Consider the following 19,069-nt stretch of genomic DNA (forward strand, 5'->3'; position numbering starts at 1 on the left):
AATATTTATAAGAAGTAATGAAGGCTAATCTTACTATCTCCTGATAATGTTATACAGAAATTATGTGGTTGTTTAAAGTCGGTCATACTTGAATAAATTGGAAACAGAATTTTGCTTACTATCTCGAGGGATTCTGGCGAAAATTTCTTAGTCCAGTAAATGTTACAGACTTTGGTATGCGAGCATACCAAAATGTGCCTTCCTTGGCAAGAAAAGGTCTGTTGAGGACAGGCTCTGATCTCCAAAGGGCAAGCTTGTAACATCAAATCTGCATCATTGTTCTGGTTCTGGGCTTTGTTCTTGCCAAGTCCAGAGATGTGTTATAAGATTCGCTTTTAATTTATTAAATCGTGACCACAGTTTTGACCATTTCTTTTGAAAACAGACACACTTGGAAAGTTGAGCATGTCCAAGTTTAGATTGTTTTAGAGGTTGACACTTTTATGTTCAAAGAAGAGTTTCCTCACAGTAAGCTTTGTCTGCGTTATAAATATTGTATTCTAGTGGTCCCATCCTTTCCTGTTTTGTGTGATAGTCTCGTATTTATATTATGTCTCAGTTTGAGACATTTCAATTTTAGCCTTTTCTACTTAATCTCCATCCCTCCTCATTCCTTCTGCTGTAACCCAGGGAACGTCAGAATGAACTACCAGCCACTGCCATAAGGCCGAAGGTTCTGCCCACAGATGCACACAGCCTGATTGCATATGGAACTGGATCTGAAAGACTATGTTAAATTGGACTGCCAATACCATGGGAGTGACAGGGACAAAATGAATTTAAAGTATCATGAGTCCAAAATGTTGCAAGTTGATGTGTCAAAATCAAGGACCTGGTATTGATGGAATTTGTTGGAAGGCTGTGAAAGGAAATTTTGCACAAAACGGGATCATGGGCACCAATCCTTATGGATATGTGGTTAACAGAAAGGCATTTTCTTTTACATTATGCTGACAAAATGCAACCCTGTTAATGCCATTTGTTCCAGTATCCCTGCAGTGTACATAGAAAGGGAAAATTGTCCTTGGAAGAGAGCACACCTGATGCTTTGGTAGATGTTAAGGAAATCTCCTGTTGTCTGCTTATCCCCCATCATCATCTTATGGTGGATTTCTTTATAGCACTTGATGTCAGCAAGGATTTTCAGGACACCTCAGAACTGCATTTAGTGTTTGAGTCATCCTTGTTAGATAGGGTGCAAGAGCAAGGTCATTATGATGAAGTGCTTCAGCAAATCTCTTGCCAGTGAGAGAATGCACTTGCTCAACCTCCCTTTTACTACTATGTCCTCCATGTGTTCCTTCTCCAGTTGAAGACCTTCATTTGAGAGCTCTTCCTTGTGCAATTTTGGTAACTCCTTCACATTGCCCACCTGGGCTTCATAAAAGCTGACTTTTTTCTTTTGCCATTTCAGCATTGTGTTCACATGTTCTTGATACTTCAGTATTGACCTCAAAACCACAGAATCAATGAATGAACTAAGGGCAGGGTTTCTGCCACACTCCATTCTTACAAACACTAATGAATTCCTTCCAAGCCTCACTCAATGACCATGATGGCATCACTGGTGGTGAAGGACTCCCAAAATTTCTTAATAGTCATCTGATCATTGTTGGTAACCTCGCAAGTTTTGCAAACATGTTCTCCATAGATAGTAGGCCTTGAAAGTAAATAAAAACACTGTCCCATTGACTGGATAAGATATGTAGTGTTTGGTAGAAAAGAGGCTTCTCTGATGTTGTTAAGGTCTTGTAGTGAAGGTGGATGGGCAAAGGTATTATCATTAAGAAGTATCTGGAAACTTGAGTTCTCCTTTGCACAGTACACCTTCAGCTGAACATGGAGCTTTGGAGCAAAATAATCATGGAAAACTTTGCATGTTAGCCATCCATTTTGATCAGAATGTTAATACAGGCAAAAATTGCTTCATGTCCCATAAGGGCCCTGGCATTTTCTGGATGGTAGACCATTTGATTGTTTTAAGCTTATAATCATCTTTAGCATTGTCTCCCAACCACCAGCATCACCACATGCAGTGTTAGGCGATCCTTGACAGCTTTGAATCTTAGTGAAGGCCTCTTTTAATGGAAAATGTATGTTCTTGAAGGCAATCTTTTCCAAAATGATCTGGTCATGTCCATGTTAAAAATCTCCTTAGGAAATTAACCACCTTTCTTGATGAAGGTCTTGAGGTGCCCCAAGAAATTTTCAGTGGCGATGACATCCACACAAGCAGCCTCACCAGTCATCTTGATGTGTAAAAGATTTCCTAAATGTGCAAACCAGCCAGAATTTGCTCGAAATACCTTCACTACTGCTGCTACTTTCACTGCCTTCAGATATACTCTGAGCCTTGGATCTTATAAGCATGCTGACTGGAACATTTTCATGAGTATGGTGTTCAGTCCATGTCCATAGTATTTATTCTATTCTCTCCATAATTGAAGTATGTGAATGTGAGATCCTAGATGGACATATCAATGTTCCACTTTTGGCACTTTTTGATCTTTTCTGCACTATCACGAATAGTACATAATGTTGATTAATTGAATCTAAGCGTACATTTAATATCAGCTGTTCATTCATTTCTCATAGCATTCGAGTGTATCCATCTCAACCTCACCATGAGTACCAGAAGATGCTTTGGTGGCATGATGCAAGGGACAAAAGCATGTAACATACAGTTTATTGTAGCACTCCATGATTCTAGGATGAATCCATGCCATGTACGTGCACTTTTCATGCAGTGCTGGCAATGCCACACTACTGTGCTGCTGGCCAATGATGTTCACATTATTCCAAAGAAGCCAATGTAAATGAAAAAAATGTGTAAATGAACCATGCGCATTGTTCTGAAAGTGGCGTAAATCAAACATGCAAATCAAGAGAACCCTGTTCATTACCTTGAGTGTGGATACTCAGGACTGCGGTTGTTACTGTTGCATCAAGCAAGGGACCTCTGTATTCCTTTTTTATACTAAAGCATTAACTGATTTAATTCAGCTACTTATCACATTTTTAACTTGTCATTTAAGTCATGATTTTCCTTGTTATTTTTGAGGAATTTTTATGTTATTTATGGAAACCTCATTGGCTTTTCAGGATGAAAAATAGATATAAAAGACCTAATTTTATATTTTCATATTTTGTTGGCAAAATGACAATGAGGAATGGTAGTGAAATCCAGATACCTTGCAAAAGGGTTAAAAGAGATGCACAGTAGATGTTTTTCAGTTTATTTTAATGTCTCTTCATTTTGTCTGTAACAATTCTTTGCTCACTTTTCTGTTATATGTTTTCCAACAAACATAAATGAGAATTTGTTGCTGTGCCACACTTATGGTGGTAAATGAAGTTCTTGGCAGAGTACTACATTTTGGAGGTAGTTGTTTTGATTGCTCCTCAAGAGGCACATAGAAAGCATAGAAAGATAAAGCTTTTATTGATTGCTTTGTATAGCATTTTTAAGTTTTCAGGTTTGATTAGAAATGCATAAATCTTTAAACATTTTTTCTTATCTTTTTCATGCAACAATTTTTTTTTTCCTTTTTGATAAAGTTAAACCTTTTAGATTGAGGAATACCTTCATCTTGGCATCACCAAGAATCTTATGTTGGTGAAAGTGTTAGTTGGCTGAAATGGTCAGGTTACTTTTTTTCCCCATTATTTATCTTTTGACTGGTGCTGTGTGAAGTAAGAATTAAGTTCTTATTATAAGACAATCAAAAGAATTGAGGTATTTTTTGGTTACATACTATACAGCATTATCATTCATTTTTCATTATTGTTTACAACAAATTGTGGACAATGCTTGTTGCAGATGTTTACCATTCATTCATGGGATGGTAGGTTGAACCCAGCTGTTGATTATGTGTAGAAGGTAATTGTACCCTAACTCAAAGTGGGATAGTATTTAAGGTATTGGTGATAAAAGGAGAAACTTCTCAATGGAATTCTCATTAAAGGTGCTGCTGGTGATGAAGAGGACACTGCAAGTGTCGGTAGTGACCATACGGACTCCACTGCTCAACTCACAGAAGGTATGTGCTGACATGCTGGTTATTAACAAGATTTTCTTGTATGCTTTTGTCTTAAATGCAGACCACTTGGCTGTTATCACTTGTGCTATTCTCGTTTAGCTTTTACTTTGCTACTGAAATGCTTTCTTAGTGTTGAAATGGTGTGTGGTGATGCATGACGACCTACTAGATTACGCTTTCTTTAAGCCTTATATTGGCTGCATCAGGTATCTTATGTTGTTTCCATTTGATGATGATGAAATTTTTTAGATATTGTTTTTATATTATACTTGAACGCCGTTTCCCGCATCAGTGAGGTAGTGATATATAGCCACTTATTTTGATTCTGTTTTTTGCCAGTACATATTGATAGTTGGAATTGTGCCCATGATATTTAATGTTCATTCTCAGCATGTGATGAATGTCTTTGTATCTTTTGTATTAAAGTATAGGTTTACTATATGTGTAAAACAGTTGGCAATTACAATAGAATGATTCATCATAGTTTTGGCTCTGAGTGAAATGAAGCTCAAGGGTAAAGGTGAAGGGTGGTTTGGAAATGTCTTGGGATTAACGTCGGGTTGGTGAGAGGACGAGCAAAGGAAGTATGTGACAGAGTGTAAGAAAGTAAACTTTAGATTGATATGGGTAAAACTGAAAGTGGATGGAGAGAGATTGATGATTATTGGTGTCTATGCACCCAGCCATGAGAGGCAAGTGTCTTGGGAGCAGCTGAGTGAGTGTTATTAGCAGCTTTGATGCACGAAACCAGGTTATAGTGATGGGTGATTTGAATGCGAAGGTGAGTAATGTGGCAGTTAAGGGTATGATATAATTGGTGTACATGGGGTGTTCAGTCTTGTAAATGCAAATGGTGAAGAGCTTGTAGATGTGTGTGCTGTAAAAGGACTGGTGATTGGAAATACCTGGTTTAAAAAGAGAGATATACATAAGTATACATATGTAAGTAGGAGAGATGGCCAGAGAGCATTATTGGATTACTTGTTAATTGATAGATGCGTGAAAGAGGGACTTTTGGATGTTAATGTGCTCAGAGGGGCAACTAGAGGGATGTCTGATCATTATCTAGTGGAGGCAAAGGTGAAGATTTGTAGAGGTTTTCAGAAAAGAAGAGAGAATGTTGGGGTGAAGAGAGTGGTGAGAGTTAGTGAGCTTGGAAAGGAGACTTGTGTGAGGAAGTACCTGGAGAGATTGAGTGCAGAATGGAAAAAGGTGAGAGCAAATTAAGTTAGGGGAGTGGGGGAGGAATGGGATGTATTTGGGGAAGCAGTGATGGCTTGTGCAAAAGATGCTTGTAGCATGAGAAAGGTGGGAGGTGGGCAGATTAGAAAGGATAATGAGTGGTGAAATAAAGAAGTAAGATTGTTAGTGAAAGAGAAGAGAGAGGCATTTGGATGATTTTTGCAGGGAAGTAGTGCGAATGACTGGGAGATGTATAAAAGAGAAAGGTAGGAGGTTAAGAGAATGATGGAAGAGGTGAAAAAGAGGGCAAATGAGAGTTGGGGTGAGAGGGTATCGTTAAATTTTAGGGAGAATAAAAAGATGTTTTGGAAGGAGGTAAATAAAGTGCGTAAGACAAGAGAACAAATGGGAACATCACTGAAGGGGGCTAATGCATAGATAATAACAAGTAGTGGTGAAGTGAGAAGGAGATGGAGTGAGTATTTTGAAGATTTGTTGGATGTGTTTAATGATAGAGTGGCAGATATAGGGTGTTTTGGTCGAGGTGTGCGAAGTGAGAGGGTCAGGGAGATTGGTTTGGTAAACAGAGAAGAGGCAGTGAAAGCTTTGCAGAAGATGCAAGCCAGCAAGGTGGCGGGTTTAGATGGTATTGCAGTGGAATTTATTAAAAAAGGGGGTGCCTGTGTTGCTGACTGGTTGGTAAGGATATTCAGTGTATGCATGGTTCATGGTGAGGTGCCTGAGGATTGGGGAATGCATTCATAGTACCATTATATAAAGGCAAAGAGGATAAGGGTGAGTGTTCAAATTACAGAGGTATAAGTTTGTTGAGTATTCCTGGGAAATTATATGGGAGGGTATTGATTGAGAGGGTAAAGGCATTTACTGAGCATCTGATCGGGGAAGGGCAATGTGGTTTCAGAAGTGGTAGAGGATGTGTGGATCAGGTGTTTGCTTTGAAAAATGTATGTGAGAAATACTTAGAAAAGCAGATGGATTTGTATGTAGCATTTATGGATCTGGAGAAAGCATATGATAAGAGTGGATAGAGATGCTCTGTGGAAGGTATTAAGTAAGTATGGTGTGGGATGTAAGTTGCTAGAAGCAGTGAAAAGCTTTTATCAAGGACGTAAGGCATGTGCATGAGTAGGAAGAGAGGAAAGTGATTGGTTCTTGGTAAATGTTGGTTTGTGGCAGGGGTGTGTGACGTCTCCATGGTTGTTAAATTTGTTTATGGATGGGGTTGTTAGGAAGGTGAATGCAAGAGTTTTGGAGAGAGGGGCAAGTATGAAGTCTGCTGTGGATGAGAGGGCTTGGGAGGCGAGTCAGTTTTTGTTCACTCATGATACAGCACTGGCGGCTGATTTGGGTGAGAAACTGCAGAAACTGGTGACTGAGTTTGGTAAAGTGTGTGAAAGAAGGAAGCTGAGAGTAAATGTGAATAATAGCAAGGTTGTTAGGTTCAGTAGGGTTGAGGGACAAGTTAACTGGGAGGTAAGTTCGAATGGAGAAAAACTGGAAGAAGTGAAGTGTTTTAGATATCGGAGTGGATTTAGCAGCGGATGGAACCATGGAAACAGAAGTGAGTCACAGGGTGGGGGAGGGGGCGAAGGTTCTGGGAGCGTTGAAGAATTTGTTGATGGTAAGAACATTATCTCGGAAAGCAAAAATGGATATGTTCGAAGGGATAGTTGTTCCAACAATGTTATATGGTTGCGAGACGGAGGAGGGTGGATATGTTGGAAATGAAATGTTTGAGAATATGTGGTGTGAGGTGGTTTGATGGAGTAAGTATTGAAAGGGTAAGAGAGATGTTTGGTAATAAAAAGATTGTGGTTGAGAGAGCAGAAGAGGGTGTATTGAAATGGTTTGGTCAGATGGAGAGAATGAGTGAGGAAAGGTTGACAAAGAGGATATATGTGTCAGAGGTGGAGGGAATGAGGAGAAGTGGGAGATCAAATTGGAGGTGGAAGGATGGAGTGACAAAGATTTTGAGTGATTTGGGCCTGAACATGCAGGAGGGTGAAAGGCGTGCAAAGTATAGACTGAATTGGAACAGTGTGGGATACCAGGGTCAATGTGCTGTCAATGGCTTGAACCAGGGCATGTGAAGTGTCTGGGGTAAACATTGGAAAGTTTTGTGGGGCCTAGATGTGGAAAGGGAGCTATGGTGTCGGTGCATTAAACATGACAGCTGGAGACTAAGTGTGAACGAATGTGGCCTTTGTTGTCTTTTCCTAGCGCTACCTCGCATGCGTGCAGGGGGAGGGGGATGCCATTTTCATGTGTGGCGGGGTGGTGATGGAAATGGATGAAGTCAGCAAGTGTGGATATGTACATGTGTATATATGTAAATGTATGTGTACATTGATGGATTGCGCAAAAGATGCTTGTGGCATGAGAAGAGTGGGAGGTGGGCTGTTTAGAAAGGGTAGTGAGTGGTGGGATGAAGAAGTAAGAGTATTAGTGAAAGAGAAGAGAGAGGCATTTGGACGATTTTTGCAGGGAAAAAATGCAATTGAGTGGGAGAAGTATAAAAGAAAGAGACAGGAGGTCAAGAGAAAGGTGCAAGAGGTGAAAAAAAGGGCAAATGAGAGTTGGGGTGAGAGACTATCAGTAAATTTTAGGGAGAATAAAAAGATGTTCTGGAAGGAGGTAAATAGGGTGCGTAAGACAAGGGAGCAAATGGGTACTTCAGTGAAGGGCGTAAATGGGGAGGTGATAACAAGTAGTGGTGATGTGAGAAGGAGATGGAATGAGTATTTTGAAGGTCTGTTGAATGTGTCTGATGACAGAGTGGCAGATATAGGGTGTTTTGGTCGAGGTGGTGTGCAAAGTGAGAGGGTTAGGGAAAATGATTTGGTAAACAGAGAAGAGGTAGTAAAAGCTTTGCGGAAGATGAAAGCCGGCAAGGCAGCAGGTTTGGATGGTATTGCAGTGGAATTTATTAAAAAAGGGGGTGACTGTATTGTTGACTGGTTGGTAAGGTTATTTAATGTATGTATGACTCATGGTGAGGTGCCTGAGGATTGGCGGAATGCGTGCATAGTGCCATTGTACAAAGGCAAAGGGGATAAGAGTGAGTGCTCAAATTACAGAGGTATAAGTTTGTTGAGTATTCCTGGTAAATTATATGGGAGGGTATTGATTGAGAGGATGAAGGCATGTACAGAGCATCAGATTGGGGAAGAGCAGTGCGGTTTCAGAAGTGGTAGAGGATGTGTGGATCAGGTGTTTGCTTTGAAGAATGTATGTGAGAAATACTTAGAAAAGCAAATGGATTTGTATGTAGCATTTATGGATCTGGAGAAGGCATATGATAGAGTTGATAGAGATGCTCTGTGGAAGGTATTAAGAATATATGGTGTGGGAGGCAAGTTGTTAGAAGCAGTGAAAAGTTTTTATCGAGGATGTAAGGCATGTGTACGTGTAGGAAGAGAGGAAAGTGATTGGTTCTCAGTGAATGTAGGTTTACGGCAGGGGTGTGTGATGTCTCCATGGTTGTTTAATTTGTTTATGGATGGGGTTGTTAGGGAGGTAAATGCAAGAGTTTTGGAAAGAGGGGCAAGTATGAAGTCTGTTGGGGATGAGAGAGCTTGGGAAGTGAGTCAGTTGTTGTTCGCTGATGATACAGTGCTGGTGGCTGATTCATGTGAGAAACTGCAGAAGCTGGTGACTGAGTTTGGTAAAGTGTGTGGAAGAAGAAAATTAAGAGTAAATGTGAATAAGAGCAAGGTTATTAGGTACAGTAGGGTTGAGGGTCAAGTCAATTGGGAGGTGAGTTTGAATGGAGAAAAACTGGAGGAAGTGAAGTGTTTTAGATATCTGGGAGTGGATCTGTCAGCGGATGGAACCATGGAAGCGGAAGTGGATCATAGGGTGGGGGAGGGGGCGAAAATTTTGGGAGCCTTGAAAAATGTGTGGAAGTCGAGAACATTATCTCGGAAAGCAAAAATGGGTATGTTTGAAGGAATAGTGGTTCCAACAATGTTGTATGGTTGCGAGGCGTGGGCTATGGACAGAGTTGTGCGCAGGAGGATGGATGTGCTGGAAATGAGATGTTTGAGGACAATGTGTGGTGTGAGGTGGTTTGATCGAGTAAGTAACGTAAGGGTAAGAGAGATGTGTGGAAATAAAAAGAGCGTGGTTGAGAGAGCAGAAGAGGGTGTTTTGAAATGGTTTGGGCACATGGAGAGAATGAGTGAGGAAAGATTGACCAAGAGGATATATGTGTCGGAGGTGGAGGGAACGAGGAGAAGAGGGAGACCAAATTGGAGGTGGAAAGATGGAGTGAAAAAGATTTTGTGTGATCGGGGCCTGAACATACAGGAGGGTGTAAGGAGGGCAAGGAATAGAGTGAATTGGAGCGATGTGGTATACAGGGGTTGACGTGCTGTCAGTGGAGTGAATCAAGGCATGTGAAGCGTCTGGGGTAAACCATGGAAAGCTGTGTAGGTATGTATATTTGTGTGTGTGGACGTGTGTATGTACATGTGTATGGGGGGGGGGGTTGGGCCATTTCTTTCGTCTGTTTCCTTGCGCTACCTCGCAAACGCGGGAGACAGCGACAAAGTATAAAAAAAAAAAAAAAAAATGTGTACATTGAAATGTATAGGTATGTCTATGTGCGTCTGTGGGCGTTTATGTATATACATGTGTATGTGGTTGGGTTGGGCCATTCTTTCGTTTGTTTCCTTGCACTACCTCGCTAATGTGGGAGACAGCGACTAAGTTTAAAAAGAGATAGCTTAGTTTCAAAAGCACAGAATGCCATGAGGCCAGATTTCAAAAATTTTCAAGGAAAGTATGTGATGAAAAAAATTAGAAGTCAAAAGAAAGGTTATTGTACATTTTATGAAAGTAAAGTGATCTGTTTTGGGAGGTTGAATGTATCGCTTGTATTTACCTATGTGTAATTCATTGCATGTACTTGTGTGTAGAGGGAGTTCTCACACTCATGGGGCCTTATCTCTTAAGCATTCTTTCTCGTATAATTTCTTGAATTTTTGTATGTTGTCCTTTGGCACCATTCCTCAGACATCTGCATGAATGCATGGTTGTAGTTGATTGACTTAATCATATACAATCTTTTTCTCCATGCCTAACCTTTCAGTTCCTTGTAATAAATGATAACACAAATGAGTGTCCTTTGATGCACCCACTGATAAGGATGATTTTCTTCTACATGTATTTTATGTACATAACCTTTGTGACCCTTGCACTGTGTGAAAAATAGATAAATCTTATATGAATAGTATTTTGTTGTAATATTGGCGGAATGCGTGCATAGTGCCATTGTACAAAGGCAAAGGGGATAAGAGTGAGTGCTCAAATTACAGAGGTATAAGTTTGTTGAGTATTCCTGGTAAATTATATGGGAGGGTATTGATTGAGAGGGTGAAGGCATGTACAGAGCATCAGATTGGGGAAGAGCAGTGTGGTTTCAGAAGTGGTAGAGGATGTGTGGATCAGGTGTTTGCTTTGAAGAATGTATGTGAGAAATACTTAGAAAAGCAAATGGATTTGTATGTAGCATTTATGGATCTGGAGAAGGCATATGATAGAGTTGATAGAGATGCTCTGTGGAAGGTATTAAGAATATATGGTGTGGGAGGCAAGTTGTTAGAAGCAGTGAAAAGTTTTTATCGAGGATGTAAGGCATGTGTACGTGTAGGAAGAGAGGAAAGTGATTGGTTCTCAGTGAATGTAGGTTTGCGGCAGGGGTGTGTGATGTCTCCATGGTTGTTTAATTTGTTTATGGATGGGGTTGTTAGGGAGGTAAATGCAAGAGTCTTGGAAAGAGGGGCAAGTATGAAGTCTGTTGGGGATGAGAGAGCTTGGGAAGTGAGTCAGTTGTTGTTCGCTGATGATACAGCGCTGGTGGCGGATTCATGTGAGAAACTGCAGAAGCTGGTGACGGAGTTTGGTAAAGTGTGTGGAAGAAGAAAGTTAAGAGTAAATGTGAATAAGAGCAAGGTTATTAGGTACAGTAGGGTTGAGGGTCAAGTCAATTGGGAGGTGAGTTTGAATGGTGAAAAACTGGAGGAAGTGAAGTGTTTTAGATATCTGGGAGTGGATCTGTCAGCGGATGGAACCATGGAAGCGGAAGTGGATCATAGGGTGGGGGAGGGGGCGAAAATTTTGGGAGCCTTGAAAAATGTGTGGAAGTCGAGAACATTATCCCGGAAAGCAAAAATGGGTATGTTTGAGGGAATAGTGGTTCCAACAATGTTGTATGGTTGCGAGGCGTGGGCTATGGATAGAGTTGTGCGCAGGAGGATGGATGTGCTGGAAATGAGATGTTTGAGGACAATGTGTGGTGTGAGGTGGTTTGATCGAGTAAGTAACGTAAGGGTGAGAGAGATGTGTGGAAATAAAAAGAGCGTGGTTGAGAGAGCAGAAGAGGGTGTTTTGAAATGGTTTGGGCACATGGAGAGAATGAGTGAGGAAAGATTGACCAAGAGGATATATGTGTCGGAGGTGGAGGGAACGAGGAGAAGAGGGAGACCAAATTGGAGGTGGAAAGATGGAGTGAAAAAGATTTTGTGTGATCGGGGCCTGAACATGCAGGAGGGTGAAAGGAGGGCAAGGAATAGAGTGAATTGGAGCGATGTGGTATACAGGGGTTGACGTGCTGTCAGTGGATTGAATCAAGGCATGTGAAGCGTCCGGGGTAAACCATGGAAAGCTGTGTAGGTATGTATATTTGTGTGTGTGGACGTGTGTATGTACATGTGTATGGGGGGGGTTGGGCCATTTTCTTTCGTCTGTTTCCTTGCGCTACCTCGCAAACGCGGGAGACAGCGACAAAGTATAAAAAAAAAAAAAAAAAAAAAAAAAAAAAAAAAAAAAAATTTGTTGTAATATTTTCACTTGACCTAGGAATCAGGGCATTTCCTTTTTCCCTTCTTATTGATATGCTTTTTACAAATTAAGATGCCTGCATGGTAATAAGTTATGAAGTTGATGTAATATGATGTACTTGCTGTTAAAGTAATGCCAATGCCATGTAAGTATCTTTGAATCTGCAAAGAACGTTGTTTTGTGTTAGAATAGAAGTAGTCTTGATATTGCAAGTACTTTGAAATGTATGGTGGTGCTACCTTCTTAACTAAGAAAACAGTGAACAATTAATAAAAAGGTGAAGAGATTGTTTTTATTCTGTAGTTCTTGTATTGATAATATTTTGACATAGGATTGTCTAGTATCCTTTTACATTGAATAGATAGAACAGGTGATGTTGATTAGATTATGTGCTGAAAGCATTTGGTCTTTGGATCTGATAATCAAGCACTGTATTTGCAGATGAGGGAATATCAGAGATGGAGACATATGAACAGAAGGTGCGCGAGGCTATGGATCTAGCCTTGGAGAAGTCTGTACACACTCGCACCAATGCACTGACAGCCCTCACAACTGCCTTGCAGAAGAGGTTAGTAGCATGTGAGTTTGTACATTTCTTTATATCTTACTTAATATACCCTACTTTAGCACCTATATTTAAAATCCTTCTGAATTAATTATGGAAATGGTAAGCTGATACCCATGCCCACAGGTAATCTTTTGTCTAAAGGGACCATAGTAGTGGAGGTGCTAAGTCCTTTTTACCCTATTTTCCTGTAGAAGATAAATTAGTTTATCTAACTATTCCAGAATGAATTTTGTATCACCCTTGTAAAAAGTCCTTTTGCATAGTTTTAAGCTTTGCAGGAGTCCGATCAAGAATCATTTTTAATGAAGAGTGGCATAGGCTGATGTTAGATGAAAGAAGGGAGTTGAGGGTACTCAGGGAAGCATAACTTATGAGTGGCATACAATGATGATAAAAAGGGGAGTTGACTGCATTCAGGGAAGCATAACTTACACAAGGTGAATTGTTTGACGTGTGAAAGGTGGGATATGGTTGTCTGAGAATGTGTAGTAATTTGAGTGATTGGCAGAAGTGCAAGAGAAAGTGGTAGATGAAGCAAAGGAATGAGTGGGTAGTGATCACTAGAAAGAATATGGAAATAATTTGCAAGTAGGTAAAACATTTGAAGGGAGCAAGAGAACAGATGGGAGTGACATTGAGGAGAGCTGATGAGGAAATGGTAATAGACAAAGAAATATTGAAGAAAAAAAAAGTTGAAGTGAGCATTTTGAAGATATGCCGTATTTGTTAGATAATATGTTTGCAGGTGTGGTGTATTTGGGATGAGTTGTGTACAGTATGGTGAAGAAAGGAGTCAGTGCATAAGATAGATTTTTGTTGCTGAATGTAAGCTATGCATGAGTCATGTCACCCTCTCCCTGGCTTCTGGGGTGTACTATCAAAGCCATATCACTTGGATACAAGAATTGGTTCATATTTCATGCCCCAGACCCCAGAATACTATGGACCCTCCTTTACTCCATAGTCTTTGTGTTTATCCTTATCATCCTGTCCATAACTGATGAAATAGTACTGACTTCACACATCCTTTACTTAGGCTAATCTTTACAGGAAACTACTCATTCCCTTACTCCCCTACTTGCAGACAAGCCTAACTTTCTTGATAAAACTTCTTGCTGCTTTTAGTAACTTTTTAAGTACCCCTTATCTTCTGTACTTCTGCCAGAAGAACCTCTCAGTCCTGTTATGTGTATTCTCCAGACCTTAATACCACATACAACTCACCCTCTTGCTCAAAGCAGTTCACACACACTTTCAAAGCAGACACCTGTTCCACACAACCTCTATGACTCCTGATATCATGTTGCTTCTTCTCAGGCTGATGGTCATTGTAAACCACCACCCTGTTACCACTTTCCCATACAGTATTAGGTTTAGCAGATTTGAGGGACAAGTTAGTCAGGGTATGATAGAGAATGGAAAAAACTTGGAGGAAGTGAAGTGCTTCAGATACCTTGTAGATATGGCAGCAAATGGAACCATGGAAGCAGAAGTGAATGATAGGGGGAGTAAAGGGGCAAAGGTTCTGGAAGCACTGAAGAATGTGTGGAAAGAGAGATTGTTATCTGGGAAGGTAAAAATGGATATGTTTTAAGGAATAATAGTCTGGACATTATCATATGTATGTAAGGTATGGGCTATAGATAAAACTGTTCAGAGAAGGGTGGATGCGTTAGAAATGAAATGCTTGAGGACAGTATTTGGTATGAGGTTGTTTTATCAGGTAAGTTAATGAAAGGGTTAGAGAGAGGTGTGATGACGAAAAGTGTGGTTGAAAGAGCTGAAGAGGGTGTTCCGAAATGGTCTGGACATATAGAGAATTGAGTGACAAAAGGTTGACAAAGAGGATATACGTGTCATATAAGAATGGGGAGACAACACTGGAGATAGAAAGATGGAATGAAAAAGATTTTGAAAGCTCAGGGCCCAAACATGCAGGAAAGTGAAAAGCATGCTCAGGAAAGAGTGAATTGGAATTGTGTGGAACACAGGGATTGATGTACCATCAGTGGACTGAGCCAGGGCATGTGAAACGTCTGTGGTAGGTCGTGGAAAGGTCTGTGGGACCTGGTTGTGGATAGGGTGCAGAGGTTTTGTTCCATTACACATAAGAGTTGGAGAATTAATGTATGTATATACATGTATTACGCACTTTATTTACCTCCTTCCAGAACATCTTTTTATTCTCCCTAAAATTTAATGATACTCTCTCACCCCAACTCTCATTTGCCCTTTTTTTCACCTCTTGCACCTTTCTCTTGACCTCCTGTCTCTTTCTTTTATACATCTCCCACTCAATTGCATTTTTCCCTGCAAAAATCGTACAAATGCCTCTCTCTTCTCTTTCACTAATACTCTTACTTCTTCATCCCACCACTCACTACCCTTTCTAATCAACCCACCTCCCACTCTTCTCATGCCACAAGCATCTTTTGCGCAATCCATCACTGATTCCCTAAATACATCCCATTCCTCCCCCACTCCCCTTGCTTCCATTGTTCTCACCTTTTTCCATTCTGTACTCAGTCTCTCCTGGTACTTCCTCACACAGGTCTCCTTCTCAAGCTCACTTACTCTCACCACCCTCTTCACCCCAACATTCACTCTTCTTTTCTGAAAACCCATACAAATCTTCACCTTAGCCTCCACAAGATAATGATCAGACATCCCTCCAGTTGCACCTCTCAGCACATTAACATCCAAAAGTCTCTCTTTCGCACGCCTGTCAATTAACACGTAATCCAATAACGCTCTCTGGCCATCTCTCCTACTTACATAAGTATACTCATGTATATCTCGCTTTTTAAACCAGTAAATAAAGTGCGTAAGACAAGGGAGCAAATGGGAACTTCAGTGAAGGGCGCAAATGGGGAGGTGATAACAAGTAGTGGTGATGTGAGAAGGAGATGGAGTGAGTATTTTGAAGGTTTGTTGAATGTGTTTGATGATAGAGTGGCAGATATAGGGTGTTTTGGTCGAGGTGGTGTGCAAAGTGAGAGGGTTAGGGAAAATGATTTGGTAAACAGAGAAGAGGTAGTGAAAGCTTTGCGGAAGATGAAAGCCGGCAAGGCAGCAGGTTTGGATGGTATTGCAGTGGAATTTATTAAAAAAGGGGGTGACTGTATTGTTGACTGGTTGGTAAGGTTATTTAATGTATGTATGACTCATGGTGAGGTGCCTGAGGATTGGCGGAATGCATGCATAGTGCCATTGTACAAAGGCAAAGGGGATAAGAGTGAGTGCTCAAATTACAGAGGTATAAGTTTGTTGAGTATTCCTGGTAAATTATATGGGAGGGTATTGATTGAGAGGGTGAAGGCATGTACAGAGCATCAGATTGGGGAAGAGCAGTGTGGTTTCAGAAGTGGTAGAGGATGTGTGGATCAGGTGTTTGCTTTGAAGAATGTATGTGAGAAATACTTAGAAAAGCAAATGGATTTGTATGTAGCATTTATGGATCTGGAGAAGGCATATGATAGAGTTGATAGAGATGCTCTGTGGAAGGTATTAAGAATGTATGGTGTGGGAGGAAAGTTGTTAGAAGCAGTGAAAAGTTTTTATCGAGGATGTAAGGCATGTGTACGTGTAGGAAGAGAGGAAAGTGATTGGTTCTCAGTGAATGTAGGTTTGCGGCAGGGGTGTGTGATGTCTCCATGGTTGTTTAATTTGTTTATGGATGGGGTTGTTAGGGAGGTAAATGCAAGAGTTTTGGAAAGAGGGGCAAGTATGAAGTCTGTTGGGGATGAGAGAGCTTGGGAAGTGAGTCAGTTGTTGTTCGCTGATGATACAGCGCTGGTGGCTGATTCATGTGAGAAACTGCAGAAGCTGGTGACTGAGTTTGGTAAAGTGTGTGGAAGAAGAAAGTTAAGAGTAAATGTGAATAAGAGCAAGGTTATTAGGTACAGTAGGGTTGAGGGTCAAGTCAGTTGGGAGGTGAGTTTGAATGGAGAAAAACTGGAGGAAGTGAAGTGATTTAGATATCTGGGAGTGGATCTGGCAGCGGATGGAACCATGGAAGCGGAAGTGGATCATAGGGTGGGGGAGGGGGCAAAAATTCTGGGGGCCTTGAAGAATGTGTGGAAGTCGAGAACATTATCTCGGAAAGCAAAAATGGGTATGTTTGAAGGAATAGTGGTTCCAACAATGTTGTATGGTTGCGATGCGTGGGCTATGGATAGAGTTGTGCGCAGGAGGATGGATGTGCTGGAAATGAGATGTTTGAGGACAATGTGTGGTGTGAGGTGGTTTGATCGAGTGAGTAACGTAAGGGTAAGAGAGATGTGTGGAAATAAAAAGAGCGTGGTCGAGAGAGGAGAAGAGGGTGTTTTGAAGTGGTTTGGGCACATGGAGAGAATGAGTGAGGAAAGATTGACCAAGAGGATATATGTGTCGGAGGTGGAGGGAACGAGGAGAAGAGGGAGACCAAATTGGAGGTGGAAAGATGGAGTGAAAAAGATTTTGTGTGATCGGGGCCTGAACATGCAGGAGGGTGAAAGGAGGGCAAGGAATAGATTGAATTGGAGCGATGTGGTATACCGGGGTTGACGTGCTGTCAGTGGATTGAATCAAGGCATGTGAAGCGTCTGGGGTAAACCATGGAAAGCTGTGTAGGTATGTATATTTGCGTGTGTGGACGTATGTATATACATGTATATGGGGGGGGTTGGGCCATTTCTTTCGTCTGTTTCCTTGCGCTACCTCGCAAACGCGGGAGACAGCGACAAAGTATAAAAAAAAAAAATATATATATACATGTATGTATGTGTGCGTATATTTATGTTTGTGTGTGTGTGTATGCATATGTCTGCATATGTGTGTGTATATGTGGGCATTTATGTATATATACATGTACATGAGTGGATGGGCCATTCTTCGTCTGTTTCCTGGCACTGCCTTGTTGATGTGGGAAACAGTGATCATGTATGATATGATATGATGATATAAAATATGTGTGTGTTTGTATTTATATATGCATATATTTTGTGTGATCGGGGCCTGAACATGCAGGAGGGTGAAAGGAGGGCAAGGAATAGAGTGAATTGGAGCGATGTGGTATACCGGGGTTGACGTGCTGTCAGTGGATTGAAGCAGGGCATGTGAAGCGTGTGGGGTAAACCATGGAAAGCTGTGTAGGTATGTATATTTGCGTGTGTGGACGTATGTATATACATGTGTATGGGGGGGGGGTTGGGCCATTTCTTTCATCTGTTTCCTTGCGCTACCTCGCAAACGCGGGAGACAGCGACAAAGTATAATAAAAAAAAAAATGATAATATACATATATATGTGTGTGTGTGAATGTGAGCAATTATGCCTTTCTTCGTCTGTTTCCATGTACTACCTTGCTAATGCTAGAAACGACGATCAAGCATGAAAAGAATTATAACAATGATTACTATGTTCATTTTGATTTGTATTAGTACTAATGGACTATTTGGTGTGTAGCACAATTTACATTTATGATGCATTTATCATGCACAGGGTGTTGTTACCTTTCCTACTTGACCATCGGCAAACGATATGTGACCTAGTAGAGCGATCCTTGAGAAAAGGCAGAGGACCCGAGCAGGTGGCTGCTGCAAGACTGGCTTCCCTCCTTATCCTTAGTCTGTCGCAGATGCCAGAGGCAGAGGAGGTTAGATTCTCTAAATCTTTGCATTTTTAGAAGCTTGAGTTAAGTGCGGTTATGCAAAGTAGAAAAAGTGGATGTACGCAAAGTGCTTTGGTAATATAAGGATGTAAGTAAAGGGCTGTAAAAAGTATGCATATCTGAATCCATATGCTGGCTCTATTTAATGATAATATAAGAGCATGGGGGCTGGATATCCTCCCCTTCCATTTTTAATATAAGAGCATGGGGGCTGGATATCCTCCCCTTCCATTTTTAATTTTCCAAAAGAAGAAACAGAGAAAGGGGCCAAGTGAGGATATTTCCTTAAAGGCTCAGTCCTCTGATCTTAATGCTATCTCGCTAATGCGGGAAATGGCAAATATGTATAGAAAAAAATATATAGTAAAGATGAAAAGCATTGATGGTAGCTGGAATTATGAGAGTAGTTTAGGTATGGAATGAATATAGTGATCCCTTGATTAGTATGTTATTACCAACTGTAGTTTTGATTATTATCCCTGGGGATAGGGAGAAAATACTTCACACGCATTCCCCGCGTGTCATAGAAGGCGACTGAAGGGGACGGGAGTGGGGGGCTAGAAACCCTCCCCTCCTTGTATTCTAACTTTCTAAAAGGGGAAACAGGAGTCATGCGGGAAGTGCTCATCCTCCTTGAAGGCTCAGACTGCGGTGTCTAAATGTGTGTGGATGTAACCAAGGTGAGAAAAAAGGAGAGATAGGTAATATGTTTGAGGAAAGGAAACTGGTTGTTTTGGCTCTGAGTGAAATGAAGGTCAGGGTTAA

General features: G+C 40.9%; 1 protein-coding gene across 1 annotated transcript in view; it reads left to right on the top strand.

Moving 5' to 3' along the window:
* Ifrd1 (Interferon-related developmental regulator 1) overlaps positions 1 to 19,069 on the top strand; it is a 54,983-nt gene that overhangs the window by 790 nt on the left and 35,124 nt on the right. The window contains exons 2-4 of the mRNA XM_071666673.1: positions 3,966 to 4,040; positions 12,528 to 12,654; positions 18,136 to 18,289. Of these exons, the coding sequence (XP_071522774.1) occupies positions 3,966 to 4,040; positions 12,528 to 12,654; positions 18,136 to 18,289 (356 nt within the window). The remainder of the gene's footprint in view (positions 1 to 3,965; positions 4,041 to 12,527; positions 12,655 to 18,135; positions 18,290 to 19,069) is intronic.

The sequence above is a fragment of the Panulirus ornatus genome, chromosome 11, assembly GCF_036320965.1.
Source record: "Panulirus ornatus isolate Po-2019 chromosome 11, ASM3632096v1, whole genome shotgun sequence".
NCBI classification, from domain to species: Eukaryota; Metazoa; Arthropoda; class Malacostraca; order Decapoda; family Palinuridae; genus Panulirus; species Panulirus ornatus.